This window comes from Convolutriloba macropyga, unplaced genomic scaffold (genome assembly GCF_964194025.1).
Source record: "Convolutriloba macropyga unplaced genomic scaffold, txConMacr16.3 SCAFFOLD_1220, whole genome shotgun sequence".
In the NCBI taxonomy this organism is placed as follows: Eukaryota; Metazoa; Xenacoelomorpha; order Acoela; family Convolutidae; genus Convolutriloba; species Convolutriloba macropyga.
The window spans coordinates 28087-48641 of record NW_027451502.1 but is presented as its reverse complement, the minus strand read 5'-3'; the positions used below and the strand labels follow the sequence as shown (position 1 = coordinate 48641).

The 20555-nt window shown below is 32.7% G+C and overlaps 1 protein-coding gene across 1 annotated transcript in view; it reads right to left on the bottom strand.

Moving 5' to 3' along the window:
- Window positions 1-20555, bottom strand: part of LOC142356752 (glutamate receptor ionotropic, kainate 1-like) — a gene marked incomplete at its 3' end in the record, with an annotated part of 39080 nt that overhangs the window by 9491 nt on the left and 9034 nt on the right. Inside the window, exons 5-11 of the mRNA XM_075408550.1 lie at window positions 20444-20497; window positions 17862-18059; window positions 12090-12326; window positions 11462-11566; window positions 11176-11277; window positions 10809-10869; window positions 1141-1283 (exon numbers count right to left, since the gene is read on the bottom strand). Of these exons, the coding sequence (XP_075264665.1) occupies window positions 1141-1283; window positions 10809-10869; window positions 11176-11277; window positions 11462-11566; window positions 12090-12326; window positions 17862-18059; window positions 20444-20497 (900 nt within the window). The remainder of the gene's footprint in view (window positions 1-1140; window positions 1284-10808; window positions 10870-11175; window positions 11278-11461; window positions 11567-12089; window positions 12327-17861; window positions 18060-20443; window positions 20498-20555) is intronic.

Sequence of the window (20555 nt, the reverse complement as noted above, 5' to 3'; positions counted from 1 at the left end):
GTGCGGCTGCTTTTTGATGCTGATAATTTTGATTTTGTTTTTTGAAAAGTTAGCTCTGATTGAATAAAGTTTGTGTAGGTAGGCAGTTTCTGTATTTTTCTAGGAACTTTTTTTCTAGGAAAAGTAAAAATGAATCGTTAACAACACTAATCAGAACCGCAATATGAAATACAATAGCCGGAAGAGAGCCAGAAGTTAGCTGCAATAGACACTTGTGGCCTTCCATTGAATTGAAGCAACTAAAGAAATAAGATAGACAGATTGACCACCAGTCCTTGTTGTGTTTGGACTGTAATCTTTATGAGACACACGCTCTATAAGGAAACAACACCCCAATAGAGCCTTTTCAAAGTTAATATTCAAAATCAAAAAATTGAAGACTCTAATACTCAAGAATTGAGGCATATAGGATTGGCACTACTTGGATGCACGCTATTGATCTTCAACTAGTAAATGTTCATGAAATATAAAGTTCTTAAGTGAGTTCAGAAGCCATTTTTTGAGTGAGGTAAGTAACGAAATTAACCTAAAAGCGGAACAAATGACGCCAAGCACACAAATTTTAACTGCAAAGCAGTAGAAGTCACTGAAATTGAAAAAGTCAATGGTCGCAAGAATAATCGATGGAGACAACGAATTAAAAAAACGAATTCTCGAATAATAGCCGCTATCGCTTTGAAGCTATTGAAAATGATTCAGTAGTAAAGTTTTCATTTGCTATATTCTGGTAGGAATTCAAGGAATTTCTGATAGCATACATTGCTCGGATTCAACAAACCAATTTCAACAGCAGATTTTTCAGCTCTCGTGGAAGACAAATTTCTTATCAAGTAAACTCCTAAACTCAAGTAATTCAGTTCATTTTTTATGAAAAAGGTATTACCATTCCCGCAGAACATAATAATGTCTTTTTTGGTATTCATAAACTGTTTCCATCAAATTGAGGTGTCATTCTTTTAACAGGTGCCTCTTTTGTTTGCAGCTGCTCAATCTATTTCAGTTGTGAATATCAAAGTGTGATCTGCAACTTATGGTCTTCAGTTGTGTTGAAATTCTTCAGTTGTGTTAAACACCTCCTCCATTTTAGAGAAAAGGACAGGTTCCATAATTCGTACAGAAGGATTAGAACATCATACTCACTCCAGAGACGACTTCCCATATCATTCCGTTCCAGCTAATGCCCTTGTCCCCCTTGCTGCCGTACTTGCCATCTGGCACAATGTACAACTCATAGCTGAAGCCAATCCTGGCAGACAGCTCTTGGATCAAGTCCACACAGTAACCTGAAGTCAGAGAATTATATCAACTAAAGTATCCGTAGATCCGGTACCGTATCGTGACACCTCAATTTTTACCATCCGAATTAAATAATTTAAAAACTGCCATTTTGTTGACTCTACAATACAATAATTTGGTAGCAAGGTAATCAAAGAAACTTTGCAGAGCAAATGCATATGCAAACCAGATTTCAACAAAAATTTTAAGGAAATTTTTCATTTTTGAGTTTGAATTTATAACAAACAAGGAGGCTCGTTAATGTGCGATTGCCCATAAGGTTCCGACCCCGCTCATCCACAATTTTGGCATAATTGTCTACCAAATGAGGAACAGATAGAAAAACCCAAAAATCAGGTATTATTCAAAAAAATTGGCGTATGAACGAAAAGATAGCCTCCAAAGCAAATAACTCAGTGGAGTAAAAAATGATGCATTACATTGATGAGAAATGCCAACATTAAGAAAAAGAGTCAAAACGAACAGCAAAATCAAACAAAAACAACAAACATTAATTACATCACAGACTTTATGTCCGTTTTAAAAATAAAAACTTAATAACAAGGTCAAAATAGCTTCAGATAAAACTGAAACTAAACAAAATAGCTTGTAATTCACCAGAAAAGATAATTGGACCAGTCTCTAATACGGCTTGATAACAATAGACAATGAGGAACAAAATTAGTAAAGTTGAAAATTTCGCTTATTTTTTTTAAAAACAATTATTTACAAAGAACTGAAAACCATTAGAAATCAACTAAAAAATCTCGTCAGTTTTCGATTACCAGGGCTTTTATAGAAGTGAATTAAGAACTGTCGGTATTCAATTTTTATGAGGTGACAAAAAGAACAGATAGACAAAAAACAAAAAATCAATTAAAACTAGCCGAAAACGCTTTCGAAGCCCTAAAGCCATAATTTGGCCCTCAAAATAGGTTCAATTGCACCTTCTGCGAACACCGAAAATGCATTACTTGACAACTTATTAAAAAAAACCATGGTAGCAAATAGCTAAAAAAAGGCAATTTTAAGTAAAACTTGTTTTTTTTTAGAAAAAAAATTATTTCCAAATTCCTGAAAGCCATTAACTACAAAAGCAAATAATTAAATAGGTTCTCATAATCTTCTCAAGGAAGCCCTTGAGACCTGCAACTATCCAGAATATGTCTTACGTCTACAAAAGGAACCTCCAATATGACAAAAATTATTTTACTTCTTTTGTGTGAAAAAACCCGTGTCGAAGCCAGCAAACTCATAACGAATCCTCAACAAACATTAGATTTTGCGACACCAATCGCTTTGAAACTTTCCTTCGACACCAATAATTTCATATATGGCCTAAATTTAACGAAACTAGGTACCAAACAGGCAATAAAAGGAATAAAATTGCAAAGTTAAAAAATATTTTTTTTATTTTGGAAAACAATTGTTTTCAAAGTAATGAAAGCCATCAGGTGCCTACTAAGATCAGAATATCGGCCCAACTATATTTTCCATGAGAAGCCAATGACACCAGGTCATTGTACAGGAAATTTCATTCGAATAAAAAGACAAAGTAAGATTGACAGTTAAAGACAAAATTTAAAAAAAAATGAAACTCTTCGAGAAGGTAGTGTCGAAGCCGTTATAACCATAATCTATGTCCTTAAAGATTTGCCTTGTTTTGAACGCCAATAATAAGATATACAAACTATCAATAATGAGATGTTGTAGCAAAACTAGAAAACGTGAAGAATGGGAAAATACCTAAAAACAATATGATATCTAGTAGTATCAAAGCCAGAAAACCATTACTCAAGGAGTAAAACTGCAATAGAGATTAAGTTTAAAATCAGTAGAAAGAAAAAGCATTTTTTTTTGCTGAAAATTGGCTAGAAAGTCACAAAACAGAGAAAAAATAGGCAAAGCTCAATAAGCCATTATTTATTTGAAAACCAAATATTTTTATTGGCAAAACGAGCTTAAATTTTGAAGTAAAAAAAGATGCATTAATTTGAAGTTTCTTAGAAAAACAATTGGACTTATCACTACTGAGCTTTGATTTAAAATGTTCTGTTCTTCAATTAATAAAAGAATTATCGACAGACTTATTACAAATGGAAGAAACTTGTGTCATACAATTGTAGCCCCAGCATTACATAGCAAATAGCTGATTTTAGCGAATGTATATATATATAGCTTTGCTTGTCACTGGTTTTTGCAACATATGTTAACAGAATGTTAATTAAGCAGAAATCGGAGAAAACCTAATTGGTAAACACACTAAAAAATCTTTCATATTTCTAAATGAGGATTATAGCGCAATATTGCAGATGGCATTATAATCCATCTGCAATATGGATTTCGATAGGCATTACAATTTTCAATTTACACATCGTTTTTTTCAAAGATATACAGAAGAATCTTACAAATAGAGAATTGAATTTGGTTGCCAAACCAACAAAATGACCAGAATGGTCATCGGGGAACAATTTTAAAAAAAATGAAAATGACCAAGAGTATGATGGTTCTTTAGAAATTTGGTGTATTTCATAGATATTAACCAAAGATTGGTTTGACAAAAACGCGTTAGTATTCTGTCCTCCTATCTCGGCATCTTTACAGCTTCAAAAATTTCACAATCTAAACAGCACACCCGGGTCGAGGTTTTTGGGTAAATTTTCGTAAGAAATGCGGTGAATGCGGTGAATTTTCGTAAGAAATGCGGTGATTGCGGTGAATGCGGTGAAAAAAATAATTCACCGCTTTTCACCGCATTTCTTACGAAAATTCACCACCAAATTCACCGCATTTCTTACAAAAATTCACCGCATAGACTATTATGGCAAATTAATGTAAGAAATGCGGTGAATGCGGTGAAAAAAAATAATTCACCGCATTTCTTACAAAAATTCACCGCATTTGCTTTCCAACGTTTACTCAATATGATTTAAATTCACGAGAAATGCCAAGGTAGTAAGTGACAGTTGGGGCAGTGGAGTTAGCAGCTGAAGGCATGCAGGAGGTCAGAGGATCGAACCCGTGTGGGGACGATTCTTTTTTGTAAGAATACTGAGAACGCGGTGAAAAAAAATAATTCACCGCAATTCACCGCATTCACCGCAAAAAGATGTAAGAAATACGCGGTGAAAATTATTTTTTTTTCACCGCATTTCACCGCATTTCTTACGAAAATTCACCACCAAACCTCGACACGGGCAGCTCAGAAAACCATCAAATTAAGGAGGTCTTTAAAAATTTTATGAAGACATAACATGAACAGAAAAACAAAATAGTAATCTTGCTATAAGTATATGCAAAAATTGACATGGAAAACCTTGACAATTGGGGATCAAAGGTGTTTGATGAACCAAAACCATACATTTTAACAACAGTCTTTGAATGGAGTTCTCTGTTATCATGCTACTTGAAACATTTAAAAATTATTTGAAGCAAGACTTTGCAAATCCAGTACTATATAAGTAGTGTCCTGTAAAAATTAACAAAGAATTCCAGAACGATGAATTGGAAGGATAATTTCGGGAAAGTTGAAAATATTCCAACTGGATAGTTTAAAGAGTGTCATTTATTGTACTCAAATGAAGCGTTAGAACAGTAACAGTGTTAGAATTGTTGAGAGCTCACTTCCATCACAAAACTAATCATCAAACGTGACGATGCCAAAGATGACTTGAAGAAGAAGGAAAGTGTTACTGAATTTAAAAAAAATACTAATACAAAAACTTTCCCAAATTGTAATTCAAAGAGCAATTTCACAGATAGAGTTAAGAATCTTATAAATGAAGAATTGAATACTGTTCCAAACAATGACCAGAATGGTCATTTGGGATTGAAAAAAATTGAAAAAAAAATTCATTTTTAAAATTTAAAATACTTTCTTTGCACTAAAACTAAATGATGCATTTGAACAGTATTATAAACCTTGATAGCTTAAATTCCTCACAAAATGTAGCATCAATTGCAGAGTTGTAGAAGAGGGAAGAAATTTCGCGTTCCATGAAATGTTTATCTCATTGAATATTTGAACATCAATTTTCAAAGATCTAGTGCCGAATCAAACAAAAGCGTTGAAAAATTTTCCAAAACAAACAATATTTACCGGAACTATCAATTAGAAAAATGAATTTTTTAGTGATTACAAAACGGTAGTTTTTTTTCACAGATATTATTAGTCTCATTACTTTTTAATCAGAAACGTTGAGAATTCAACTTCGTCGCAATATTTATAATCAAATGCAAATGTGACAAGTGTTTAGAAGAAAATTTATACAATTGGTGTTGACAATTTGTAATAAACTATCATTATACTGTTTCTGTCATAACATTTAAACCCGCAGATCTTTTGAAGAACAAATGCGAAATTAAAATATTTTTGAACAATCGAATAAATGCTTTCTCATTAACTACTGAAAATGGAAATAGGCTGGCTAATAAAATTGATTGAGTTCAACTACAAATCTTGGCTTTTCTTTTTGTTAGTTGTTTTCTAAGCAAAATATGTTGCCCAAACGCTTCCTTTTGTTTATTATAACTTGAATATGTTTTTAAAACAACACTTTTAAGCTAATTGATGAAAATAATGTTTCTACTTCTTGTTGGACTGAATCTCCAAAAAGCCGTATCACAAACAAATCGGAAGCCTTATCAAAAACAAATTGGAAGAATAAATAATTTTTTGTAAAATATAACTACTGAAGAGACAATTTTTCATTGCTAAGAGACAATCTAATCTACCATCCAGTTATTTAAACACGTTGTTTATTAAAATTTTTTGTAGCAAACAATTCCCAACGAAACACAAAATATCTCAAAGACAACTTCACATGATTTTGTTAACAATTTTAAGCATGCAAACCAGATTTCAACAGAATTTTTAAGGAAATTTTTCATTTCTGAGTTTGAATTTATAACAAACCAGGAGGCTCGTTAATGTGCGATCGCCCATAAGGTTTCGACCCCGCTCATCCACAATTTTGGCGTAATTGTCTACCAAATGACGAACAGATAGAAAAATCAAAAAATCAAGTATTATTCAAAAAAATTGGCGTATGAATGAAAAGATAGCCTCCGAAGCAAATAACTCAGTGGAGTAAAAAACGATGCATTACATTGATGAGAAATGCCAACATTAAGAAAAAGAGTCAAAACGAACAGCAAAATCAAACAACAAACATTAATTACATCACAGACTTTATGCCCGTTTTAAAAATAAAAACATAATAACAAAGTCAAAATAGCTTCAGATAAAACTGAAACTAAACAAAATAGCTTTTAGTTCACCAGAAAAGCTATTGGACCAGTCCCTAATACGGCTTGATAACAATAGACAATGAGGAACAAAAGTAGTAAAGTTGAAAATTTCGCTTATTTTTTTTAAAAACAATTATTTACAAAGAACGGAAAACCATTAGAAATCAACTAAAAAATCCCGTCAGTTCACGATTACCAGGGCTTTTATAGAAGTGAATTAAGAACTGTCGGTATTCAATTTTTTATGAGGTGACAAAAAGAACAGATAGACAAAAAACAAAAAATCAATTAAAACTAGCCGAAAACGCTTTCGAAGCCCTAAAGCCATAATTTGGCGCTCAAAATAGGTTCAATTGCACCTTCTGGGAAGACCGAAAACGCATTACTTGACAACTTATTAAAAAAAAACTTTGGTAACAAATAGTCAAAGAAAGGCAATTTTAAGTAAAACTTGTTTTTTTTTTGAAAAAAAAATTATTTCCGAATTCTTGAAAGCCATCAATTACAAAAGCAAATAAATAAATAGGTTCGTATAATCTTCTCAAGGAAGCCCTTGAGACCTGCAATTATCCAGAATATGTCTTACGTCTACAAAAGGAACCTCTAATATGACAAAAATTATTTTACTTTTTTTGTGTGAAAAAACCCGTGTCGAAGCCTGCAAAATCATAACGAATCCTCAACAAACATTAGATTTTGCGACACCAATCGCTTTGAAACTTTTCTTTGACACCAATAATTTCATATTTGGCCTAAATTGAACGAAACTAGGTACCAAACAGGCAATAAAAGGAATAAAATTGCAAAACTAAAAGATTTTTTTTTTAATTTGGAAAACAATTGTTTTCAAAGTAATGAAAGCCATCAGATGCCTACTAAGATCAGAATATCGGCCCAACTATATTTTCCATGAGAAGCCAATGACACCAGGTCATTGTACAGGAAATTTCATTCGAATAAAAAGACAAAGTAAGATTGACAGTTAAAGACAAAATTTTAAAAAAATGAAATTCTTCGAGAAGGTAGTGTCGAAGCCGTTAAAACCATAATCTATATCCTTAAAGATTTGCCTTGTTTTGAACGCCAATAATAAGATATACAAACTATCAATAATGAGATGTTGTAGCAGAACTAGAAAACGTGAAGAATGAGAAAATACCTAAAAAACAATATGATATCTAGTAGTATCAAAGCCAGAAAACCATTACTCAAGGAGTAAAACTGCAATAGAGATTAAGTTTAAAATCAGTAGAAAGAAAAAGCATTTTTTTGTTTGCTGAAAATTGGCTAGAAAGTCACAAAACAGAGAAAAAATAGGCAAAGCTCAATAAGCCATTATTTATTTGAAAACCAAAAATTTTTAAAAGGCAAAACGAGCTTAAATTTTGAAGTAAAAAAACATGCATTAATATTAAGTTTCTTAGAAAAACAATTGGACTTATCACTACTGAGCTTTGATTTAAATTGTTTTCTTCTTCAATTAATAAAAGAAGTATCGACAGACTGATCACAATCCGAATTATTTTTGGGTTGTAACAGTCCAAGATTGGTAGAATGGCCCAATACTAGCCCTGCTAATGCTGTTCCACAAGGAACATTTTTTCGAATGATTATTAAAACATCATTTGGATAAAACATCATTTGATGGTTTAAACATCAAAAAAATGCTGCGTTTTTGATAATCAGCGAGTAAATTTAGCAAAAAAAAGGCAAGGTTTAAATTACAGAGCACTCTCAACGGAAGTTGAAGTAAAAAAATAGTCCCCCTTTTGAGTCTACAAAGATTGGATGATTGGTGTTTGGGTGTGTCCTTCCTGCAAATTTAATCAAAGTGGACTAGAAAATTATTTCGTGCTTTTTTGATGAAAAGGTCTGAATTTTGAATTGTTTAACCACATTTTTTGACAAAATGAGTAAAAATAATCGACAATATTTGTTTGTCTTTAAAAAAAAAATCATTAGCTCTTTAACAAAAAATTTTAAAGGCTTTTATGAAAATTGACGAAATTTTAGTCAAGAATTGCGGAAAATGTGAATTAAATTAACGGAGTTCACTCCATTTTCTCGAAAGTTTAAATCTCCATAGCTCCCTGTTAAAAACCAATATCAAAAAAAATCTTTTTAAATCCATATTCTACGCTGAAGGGGTTTTCTAATGATACCAGTCTCAACTCTCGACGATGAATCGGCCAAAATTTTCTGAACAAAAAAACCCATTTGAGTATATAGTTCCTCCCCCCTCAAGAGGGGTCGGAACAATCAAAATATGCAGGAAAATAGCATCAGTTTTCGAAAATTGAAGAAACTTGTGTCATACAATTGTAGCACCAGCATTACATAGCAAATAGCTGATTTTAGCGAATGTATATATATATATATATATGTATATATATATATATATATATATATATATATATATATATATATAGCTTTGCTTGTCACTGGTTTTTGCAACATATGTTAACAGAATATTAATTAAGCAGAAATCGGAGAAAACCTAATTGGTAAACTCACTAAAAAATCTTTCAATTTAAATTTAAATTTGAAAATACTTTCTTTGCACTAAAACTAAATGAAGCATTTGAACAGTATTATAAACGTTAATAGCTTAATTTCCTCACAAAATGTAGCATCAATTGCAGAGATGTAGAAGAGGAAAGAATTTTCGCGTTGAAAAACGTTTTATGATAATCATGAAATTTTTATCTCATTAAATATCTGAACATCAAATTTTCAATCATCTAGTGCGGAATGAAACAGAAGCAGCGTTGAAAAGTTTTCCAAAACAAACAAAATTTACCAGAACTATCAATTAGAAAAATGAATCGTAAACAAGTCAATTAATAGTTTTGAAAGAAATTTTTTTGTCGACAAAAGTTTAATTTTTTGCAAAAAAGATAATCGTCAATCGCAAAAGTGCAGATTTGTAGAAATGCAAGAATAACATTGAAGAGTACTTAAAGACTGATAATTAAGTTTTTTAGTGACAACAAAAGGGTAGTTTTTTCACAGATATTAATAGTCTCATTAATTTTTTGTCAGAAACGTTGAGAATTCGACTTCTTCGGAATATTTATAATCAAATGCAAATGTGACAAGTCGTTAGAAGAAAATTTATACAATTGGTGTTGACAATTAGTAATAAACTATCATTATACTGTTTCTGTTATTACATTTCAACCCGCAAATTTTTCCAAGATCTTTTGAAGAACCAAACAAATGCGAAATTGAAATGTTTTTAAACAATCGAATAAATGCTTTCTCATTAACAACAAAAAATTGAAATAGGTTGGCTAATATTCATGGAGTTCAACTACAAATCTTGGCTTTTCTTCTTGTTAGTTGTTTTCTAAGCAAAATATGTTGCCCAAACGCTTCATTTTGTTTATTATATCTTGAATATGTTTTTAAAAGACACTGTTGTGCTAATTTATGAAAATAATGTTCCTACTGCTTGTTGGATTGAATCTCAACAAAGCCGTATCACAAACATATCGGAAGCTTTATCACAAACAAATTGGAAGAATAACTAATTTTTAAAAAATTAACTACTGAAGAGACAATGTTTCATTGTTAAGTGACAATCTAATCTACCGTCCAGTTATTTAAACACGTTGTTTATTAATATTTTTTGTAGCAAACAATTTCCATTGAAAAAAAAAACATCTCAAAGACAACTTCACATGATTTTGTTAACGATTTTAGGGCCTTGAATATTGTTCCCCGACACAAATTTAAATGTTTCGTCGTGTTGCCTATAGTGATCAAACGATTATAGTTTTCATTTTAGACTACTTGGCAACATTGTAAAACACGGCTCACTTTGAGCTCTGTTGAGGTTGTGAACACTTACCATTTTGTGAACTACACTTGTCATACTTGGTCAGTATTTTTCACACTATGTTTTCTCGCTGTAGTTATTCATGCAAAAATTTGTGATCTAATTTCACATTTTACTGGTATGAAATGCACTTACGTTTTCTCGCTGCTAAAAACTTTCATCCCATCAAAGTCGCGAGTATAAGTGTAGTTCACCAGGGTAATTAAGAACACATGTATAAACATTGGCTGTGATCTTTAATTACTTTCGGAAGCAAATTTGCCCGAATTCACACTCCTCGCGTGTTGTAGAATGTAGAATGTATTGTTACAGAAGACTTAGATGAATTTTCAATAAAAAGGGATTTAAATTTGGATTTTTAATAAAAAGTATTTGACAACTGGTTTAAAACTTTAGTCTAAAGATTTCTTTTGAAAAAAAAATAACTAAAAGTTTGGTCAACCTTCAAGTGCATCGGTTTTTCTCCCGTTGTTGTCCAGTACATGTTGTGTGAAGGGTTTCTCCTGAAACACAATATGTTATTCTGAAACACATTATTTGTGTTGTTTTCTTTGACAACCGAAAATTATCTAGCTAGGATTCACAAATATTTTCAATTGACCGAACCTTCAATTGACACCTTTGAATTTATTTTTACCATCTCCGCTCTGAAATGACGCTCACCCATTTTTTCCTCAAACTATTGATTCATCCATCAAATTGGGTAAAACTTTGGAGCAGTCTTTGTTTTTAGCTATTTAGTGAATAGGTGATATTAATAAACCAGTGAAGTTAGACTAATGGAACTATTTTATAGTAACTTTCTTTACCAGGATTGAAGTAATTTTGAAGTGTCGCAGTTTGTCAGGAATCAATTTTTTGTCCAGTTTTTCACTCGCAGTTAGTTTGGACTGCTCGTTCCAACTAGCCACCTAAAATGCATTATTTCTTTCATCTTAAAAAAAGCTTTTGGTGCAATAATTCATTAAAAAAGGCTTCAATATTTGCTATGTGAAGAGCACACCTTTCTTCCTTGGTATCTTGTCAACATTTTTGCAACAATTGAGATTTGAGCAAAAAATGGAAGAGAATGTATTTGAAGGGAGTGTTTGTGACCTGGTGAAGTTTTTCGTATCCTTTGTATTGCCAGAGGGAACTGTTGACAAACCTCTCGTTGTGAGTTTTGAACCTGACATAGCCGGAGAAACCCAAAAAGTCAACCTACAAAGAAAGCCTTTACTGACCCAAAAATACAAACATTATAAAGCTACAATTAGAGTTAGAGTTGAAACCCTTCAGGCTTAACTGTTTTACAGTAATTCTTATCTTCTTTAAAATTATTCCACTGTTCAAGTCTAAGTAACGTTGATCTGTTTTATACCTGCAAAAATTACTTCATCATTTGGTTTTGTGAGATAAATTTGACGAAAATACGATCATAAGAAAACATCAGTTATTATCGAAATAAAAAACGGTAAATAACTCTTTCTCTTATGAGTACATCATCGATTGTGGTCTCTTTTGCAATTAAGTTGGACGATAACCGTTACAATTTTGCCTCCTGTAGGAGAACCGTTGTTTGCAAGAGTTTTGCAAAATCTTAACAGATAGGTAAGAATCTTGCAAGAATCTTACAAGATCTTGTAAGATCTTAGAATTTAACTGTCTTCGTTAGACATCGGGTCCATTAAAACTTGAAAAGGACTTTGAGGTTCTCTCAATTAACCATATGATTAAAATGCACCTCTTTTATAGTTCTCATTAGCTTCTGTCCGTACTGCCATTGCTCACTTTGCTGCTTTTTGGCCGGCCATGTAGGTTGTATGAAATCGTTATTGATATTATCACATGACATCGATGAGTCATCTAACCAGGCTGACTTGTGCTTCGAGTAATCTGATTCGTTGATATTCTCTTGCTCAAATTTGTTTAAGGTCAAGTTGAGAAGTGTTAAGATGTCGAGTGACAACAAGGTTTCACGCTGAAACAAAACTTTAATTTGGAACTGTTTCCACACGGCAGAATATGACTATGGTGTATGGTAACTGTCCGCTGATAACAGACTGCTACCAGTCTTATATGACGACAACTATATTACCAGCTAATCGATCAATGGTTAATGCCAATCTTTGATAAATATATGACATCGACACTCAGAGCCTAGATTTCTCGAAAGTGTAATCAGAAGAAAAATGTATCAAAACTAAACACGTTGAGCAGAACTTTTCGCTCACTTATTCAAGCAAGCCTCGAATGGAATTATGAGCCATTTATTAGAATTGGAACACAACAGTCTTCTAGAGTCTCTACAATTTCAATTGTTCAAGCCAATTTCTAAGAGAATCAAGAGTAACTTTTTGACTGTGAATTTTTCGAAGCTTAAGGTGTGGCAATCTTTCTTTAGCAAATTTGGGTACAACTTTTTTATTTCGCAAAAACGGAGAGTTCAAAACCCTCATGTTATTATAATTTAAACAGATGAAAACCATTTAAATTGTGAATTATTTTGCACTGAATAAATGATTTTCCTGATTCTTATAGTCCAAAAAGAGCTCCAAATCAAAATTTTAAGTTAACGATTAAATTAAGTAAAAAGTTGGGGTAGAACATTAGAAGTTATTATTTGGACAGGATGGTAATTTCAAGTTAACCTTAACTCAATTAACCTATATGATCAAAATTTTGAATGTTACAATTGAAAACAAACCAAAAGAGATTTGTTTTTCAGAGCTTACGTTACGAATGGAAAAAGTAACTCTTTTAATTTTTTCAATTCAAAATATTGACAAAAAAAATCAAATATCTCGAGATGGTGGATTCTGGTGTGTACTCTAATTTAATGTCTCAATGACTTTGTAACAATTGGCGAAATTTTCAATGGAAAAGTCAAGCAGGCAACCAATTCAACGAGAAGAAAGAACTGCTGAAAAAATTGAAGTGTTAAAATATTTTTTTCTTCAATTTAACTCATTTTATTTTTTGACGGTTTTTTTTAAAAACTCGTATTTTGTTGGAATGAAATCATTAATTCTCCGTCCAATGAAACCTTTAATTAGCTGGGGCACGTGGCTTGAACTGCCAAATTAACATGAGTCAAGTTGGACATCGGAAGCATGAAACAAAACTTATGTCTCTTATGTCAAAATAATGATAAAGAAAAACGTTTTTTATGTGTTCCTTTCCCATGTAGTGGTTTTTCTCCTGTTTTGTTTTGAATGAGGCTCAGGCAACTAATCCATTAATATAAATGTCAAAATGAAGACATTGAAAACAAAGACACAGGGTAATAAGGTATACCGTGACACAGACTTTTACAAGAATTTTTTAAACTTTCTTTTCCAAAATTTTCTATTCTTGCATCTCAATGAAATCAATAAAGCAGTGACTGCTTCCTGCATTAAGTTTTCAGTATGTGAATATGGCAGTCAATTAAAACCCATTTTTGTGAATAATGTTGAAAATATTTTGAACAATAATTCAAGTTCGTTCGAATTCCTTTGACTAATCATCAGGAATAGTAAACGGAAAATGAACGTCCCCCCCCCCCAAAAAATAGATTTTTTCTTGTTTCACTTTTAAAAATCCAAATTTTTGAAACTGTGCAAAATTTCCAATATCTCAGTTTTCTAATGAAAGTAAGTGCCCGCAAAAACTTATAAAAACAATTTTTCTTAAAAATTTATTTAATCTTTATATTTAATTTGAAATGTATCATTAGTTTACAAATACAACCTCAGCTGATTCAACAATTTTTCAAAAAAAACCCTAATGCGCAAACATAATAGGGTAATCAGGAAATCAGAGAATTTCAATACATAGGAAAACAAGGTTATTTCAATTTTGTTAAGTCCTTCTATCCTTCTCTAGAAAAATTGGTCCATGTCCTTCTCTAGAAAAATTGGTCCATTGTGAAGACCAGGAGCATCACAAATGCATTCAATTTCACGCAATTAAGTTCGCAAAAAAGCTACTATAAATGCTCTAAATAACTTTTAAGGAGTTAAGAGGAAAAAAGGAAAAACCTAAAAATTTTCCCATTTCGATTTGTTAGAGCAGTTAAGTTTTTAGAGCCCTCTAATTAAATTTTTCCCGTTTTCACTTTTTTAATGTCATGATTACGTCAAAAATTTGTTGAATTCTGAAATTTTTTCTAGAACACAGTTTAAAACAGTAACTAAGAACGAGCGCAAGAAAATTAAAAAAATTTTGTTTTGTGTTTTCTTTGTCTTTCCGAAAACATAGTTTTTTAAAAAGTTATAATTTTTATTTTTTGTTTTTCAAAAAATTCTAATGTAGCAAAACAAATTTTCTAAAGAATCACCGATTACCCCTTTTTGAGGTATATCAAGATTCAATCAGAAAAATAAACAAAGTGACAGAAAATGACAGCATTTTCTTTCAATTCCCGTTTCTTTTGACTTTGCTAGTTTGACCTTCACCATAATTATTAGGTTGCCTGAACTGAAAAAAAATTTTTAACGCTTTTTATGTTATATTGGTCTACTATTTTCGTTATTTCGGGTTTTTTTTCGATATTCTGATTTTGTCCAAGTTAGGGTAGAGATTATTTTGCACGACGATTCGGGTTGTTTTCGGTATTCTACCGGCTATGTTTTTTTAGAGGAAAAAAGGAAAAATCTAAAAATTTTTCTATTTCGATTTGTTAGATTAGTTAAATTTTTAGAGCCCTCTAATTAAATGTTTCCCGTTTTCACTTTTTTAATGTCATGATTGTTTTCGGTATTCTACCGGCTATGTTTTTTTTAGCAGAAAGCAAGTTTGTTCCTGACTTGAATTTTGAGTTCTTTCTATTCGACCTCTTACCTCCGCTTTTGATTGTTGACTTCTGTTTTCGAACATTGGACTTTAACAATAGTTTAGTTTGTAATGTATAGCAATTGGTAACAGTCTGTAATTCAAGGTGAAGAGGTCAATTTGAGAAAACTTGATCCCATTTAACTACCTACCCCCCCCCACAAAAAAACGACCCCCCCCCCCTCCGCTCTTACCTACCTACCCCCCCCCCCCCCCCCACGTACCTAACCACCCCCCGCAGCGTACCTACGCCCCACTCCACCTACCTACACCCCCCACCATCACCTACCTGCCCCACCTAACAACCCCCCCACCAGCACCTACCCACACCCCTGAAGTGAAAAATTTTTAACGCTTTTTATGTTTTATTGGTCTACTATATTCGTTATTTGTTTTTTTTGCGATATTCTGATTTTTTTTCAAGTTAGCGTAGAGATTATTTTGCACAACGATTCGAGTCGTTTCCCGGTATTCTACCGGCTATGTTTTTTTAGCAGAAAGCAAATTTGTTCCTGACTTGAATTTTTGGATTCTTTCTATTTGAGCTTTTACCTTGGTTTTTGATTGTTGACTTCTGTTTCGAAAATTGGAATTTAACAACAGCTTAGTTTGTAATGTATAGCAATTGGTAATAGTCTGTAATCCAAGGTGAAGAGGTCAATTTGAGTAAATTCGATCCCACCAATTTAACTACCTACCCCAAAAAAACTAACCCCCGCGTACATAACCCCACCCCCCACCCTCGTACCAACCTGCCTACCCCCCTCCCTCCCTCGTACCTACTTACCTACCCCCCCCCCCTCGTACCTACCTACCTACCCCCCCCGTACCTCCCCCCCCCTACGTACCTACCCCCCACCCCACCTACCTACACCCCACCACCACCTACCTGCCCCCACCTACCAACACCCCCCCCCCCCCCCCCCCCACCAGCACCTACCCACACTCCTGAATTGAAAAAAAATTAAACGCTTTTTATATTGTATTGATCTACTATTTTCGTTGTTTCCAGTGTTTTTTTTTCGATATTCTGATTTTGTCCAAGTTAGGGTAGAGATTATTTTGCACGACGATTCGAGTCGTTTTCGGTATTCTACTGGCTATGTTTTTTAATTCGTCGTCTCCATCGATGATTCTTACGACCTGACTTCTTGGAATTGACTTTTCCAATGACTTCAGTGACCTCTACTGCTTTGCGGTTAATATTTGTTTTCGTGACGTCATTTTTGCTTTTAGGGCAATGGCGTGACTTACCTCAATAAAAAACTGATTTCTGAATTTATGGAACTTGAAATTTTTTGAACATTTTCTAGTTAATAGTGTGCATCTAAGTAATGCCAAACTTATATGCCCTCATTCTTGATTATTAGTCTTGAGTTTTTGATTAAGAATATCATTTTTTGAAAAAGCTTTTTTCTGGCTTTTTCCTTATAGACCGAATGTGTCATAAAATTGACAGTTCGAAGTTAACCCCAAAAAGTTTAGTGGCTTATTAAAGGACTGGTGGTCGATCTGTCAATCTTAATGCTTTAGTTGTGTCAATTCATGGAAGGACACAAGCGTCTATCGCTATCGCGGCTATTTTCCGGCAATCTGCCGGCTATGTTTTCAAAAATTCGAAAAATTATGAGAAATTTTCTGAAAAGAATTTTCAACAATTTTTTATTTTTCTTCATTAAAACCTAAAACGCTGTTTTATGCCACAAAAATTGTGTTGTTCTGGTAACGCTAAAATAGTTTGTGCAGTGTTTTGTTTCAACTTCCAATGAATGCGATAAAACGGCGAAATAGCCGAAAAATTGTTTACGAAAACTTAGCAAAAGCCCGGATTTTTTAAAAAAAACTTTTAAAACTCTCTGAACTCAAAATCTTTGTTACAACATTCTCATTTTTATGATATATTAACAGTTTTATCGCAAATTATTATAAATTTTTATAATAATGCAGTACCCACTCTCACCAATTCTTTTCGTTTCTCCTTCTTCTATTTTTCATCCATTTTTTAAACAGCTCCCCTTTCTGAACATGCGATAAAATTTGTAGATTTTTTATAAAATTAAAAGTAGCCTCTAAGGACTACAAAATGATGTTTTTCTTTTCTTTTCGACAAATTGATATATATTCCCCCATTTTTGAAAAAAAATGTTGGAACAATAATGGCCTTCCTATCATAGTTTGAACAATCAAACATTCTTATCTCTTGAGTACTTTGCCCAGGCTTCAAATGACGCCATGGTAGCAATACGAAAAAAAACCTTCCCAATAATCTTGAATGACTAAATCAAGGCGCTTAGTTAAAATTTGACATATTCTCAAACGATAGCGCTCGCAAATTCTAAATGGAAATATTTCAAAGAGTTACTTGGATGCTTAGAGATACATAATAACATGTGGTTATTGTCATATTTTGTTTTTATTAGAGCTTTAAAATCTTTGTCATGGGTCATTTCAGCTTGCTGCTGGTATTGCATTTGAAAACTTAGGCCCAGTTCCTTTACTATGATTGAACCTTGAAAATTGAACTGAAGACAGAGAGACACAGATTTGCAGAATTGAAAATAAACAGAGAAACGAATAACCCAAGAACAACCCAATGAGAAACATTTCTCTTCAGGCGGTTGGCCAATGAAAACCTAACTCAAGAAAAATGATTTTAATTCAAATCTCTAAGTTCTCCAAACCAGGAACCGTTACTACATACCTTCCATTCTTCTCGTAATACATCATCGCTCTCTCTTTTGAATGTCATTGCATCTCTGTGTGGGTGTGAAGAGAAAAGAATGATGTCTCTCTCCCTCGCCTTCTGCCCAACCTCGCAGTTCTCAATGTGTGACTGCATAGGTCCAACTATCACTTTAGCTGGAACCCGGTCCAGACCCAAATTGCTCACGTTGACTTCCTGAGTGCGGACAGTTTAGATTGGTTTAGTTTTCTATATTGACTCGCACAATAAGAGGGGAGAGATCACAAAACTCAATGACTTTCTTTTTTTTTAAAAAAAAAAGAGCAAGGCTAAAATTAAAGTCGAAATAGCATCAGATAAAACCTAAACTGAACAATTTAACTTTCATTCCAACAGAAAAGATGAGGGACCCGTCTTTATTGGGGAAAATATTAAGTAGACAAAAAGATCAAAAAGGGGCAAAGAAGTCATGAAAAGCTTTAGAGATCAACAGAAAAAAATTAAATAGCTTCAATTATGCTTCTTTAGGAATTAGGGAGACTTTTAGATCTGTCATTATCCAAAAGTCATACGACTACAAAGAAAAAATTGAGGGCAAAAATCAAAAAGCCAATTATATTTTGAAATAAATTTTTTGAAGCCGTTGCAACATATTCTATTCACTAAAATATTAGATATACCTCTGCTCAAGGTGAAACTATCTTGAAACTACCTCCATTCAATTGTTGAGACTATTAGTTAAGGTGAGAGAAAGAAGATGAAGATTGGCAAAGTTCAAAAAACCATTAAATTTTTGTTGAAAACAAATATTTAGAAAGACAAAATAACCATAAATTTTCAAAAAAACTCTGAACTAAATTAATTTGTGAGCCGCTTACCAAGCCTATTGGACCTTTTATTAGTGAAACTAAGTCACAAGACTCAAAAATAACAACAAATACATGCAGAACTCAAAGTTTCAGAAACAATTTTGCACAAACAGCGTGGAACCCAAAACACATATGCTTTCTATTGTACTTTTGATGTATGTTCATAGAACTTTTTTGCACTCAATTTTTATCTGCGCAAAGATGAGCTCCCTTTTGAAATAAAATTGACCTGTAGTTACCCTAAAAAGGATTACAATCCCTAAAATTTGCTTGGAATTCCCCGATTAGACCAAAATTAGTCATTCTAATGCTGATCGTCCATTCCATCAAAATGATTGTTCCAAATGCTAAGTATTCGTTTATTTGTCATTTAGTTTTTTGATTTGATATATAAGTCACTATATCAAAAACAGGTGCTGGATTTTGGATAACTAACGGTTTTTTTAGCGAAATATCCGTAGGATTCAATTGAAAGCCTTAGAAAGTTTCATTAATAGTTCCCTAGTTGACAAATCAGCCTTTTTATTAATCAGACTCAGTTACAATACTGCAAAAACAACAACAATAGCAAAACTCAAGAGTCTATTAAAATTTAATGAAACATTTTTTCGGGGCCATAGAATCCATACTCTGAAAACAAACTTTTTATCCACTGGGCATCAATTGAACAAAAATAGGACCACTCATTAATTGATCCTCAGAATAACAGACTTGCTGTCACTGGGACGACAAAACTGCATAAAAAATTAAAGGACAATGCCAAAATAAAATCAGAATCTTTTTTATGCGACCTGGATGCGACCAAAACTGGCCATCAAATTTTAATTGCTACAAATAGTTGCGTAGTAATCATTTTGAAAAAAAAAACAAAAATTTCAAGATATCAGAAAAAAGATTTATTTTATACAAATGCAGATTTAAATTAGCTAAGGTTGTCAAATTGTTAGTTCCGGAACACTTTCTTAGAAACCGAGGTTAAAAATAGTCCCATTCCGAATAAACAAATATTTTGACAACAGCTATTTGTTCTGCACTACCGGTCAGTTTGGACAAAGTGAGGTAAAGAAGTGCATTTGGTGTCATATTAAAAAAGAAAATGGAAAGAAGCTGTATTTTGAAAAAAAATAAGCCAAAATTTACCTAAAAGAAGCGATTAAAACAATTCAGCAACTGTATTTATCTTTAATTGTAAAAGCATTCATAAGACTATTTTTGACAATTTTATCATATTTTTAAAAAAAATTGATCAAAAATCCAGCAAAAATTGCGAAGAACAACGGAAGTGAGGCAAACGTTCACAAAGTTTTGAACCTCCGAAACTCCTCGGAAGAAAATAGAAACTCAAAAAAAATCTTTTTAATTTGATAATCTATGTTTCACAAGCTTTCTAATGATACAACTCGCAACTCTATACAATGATTATATCGATTGGCCAAAATTGCCCGAACAAATAAACGAGTTGAGAATTCAGTTCCTCCCCACTAAAGTGGGTCGGAACAAACTGCAGCCACGGAACTGTGGGATTACTTTCCAAGGTTTTTTTACCCCAAAGTATGTGGAAATGTTTTGCGAGGAAACGGAGAGGTACCTGAGAAAAAATGTGTATGCAATATCGCGTTCACTCTCAGGCTACGTGTCAACTATAAATTGGCCGAGAGTGAAAATTAAATTTTCTGACAAATTATTTAACTTCATATCTGAATTATGTTGCATGTTAGCTAAAAATTTTACCGGGTTCATGAGGTAAAATGTGTAGTGGTTGCTCATCATTTGTCGAGACTTGGCCTGAAACAGAAATCTTTACCCTATATAAAGTGGTCATTTAGTTTGAAACAAATATGGC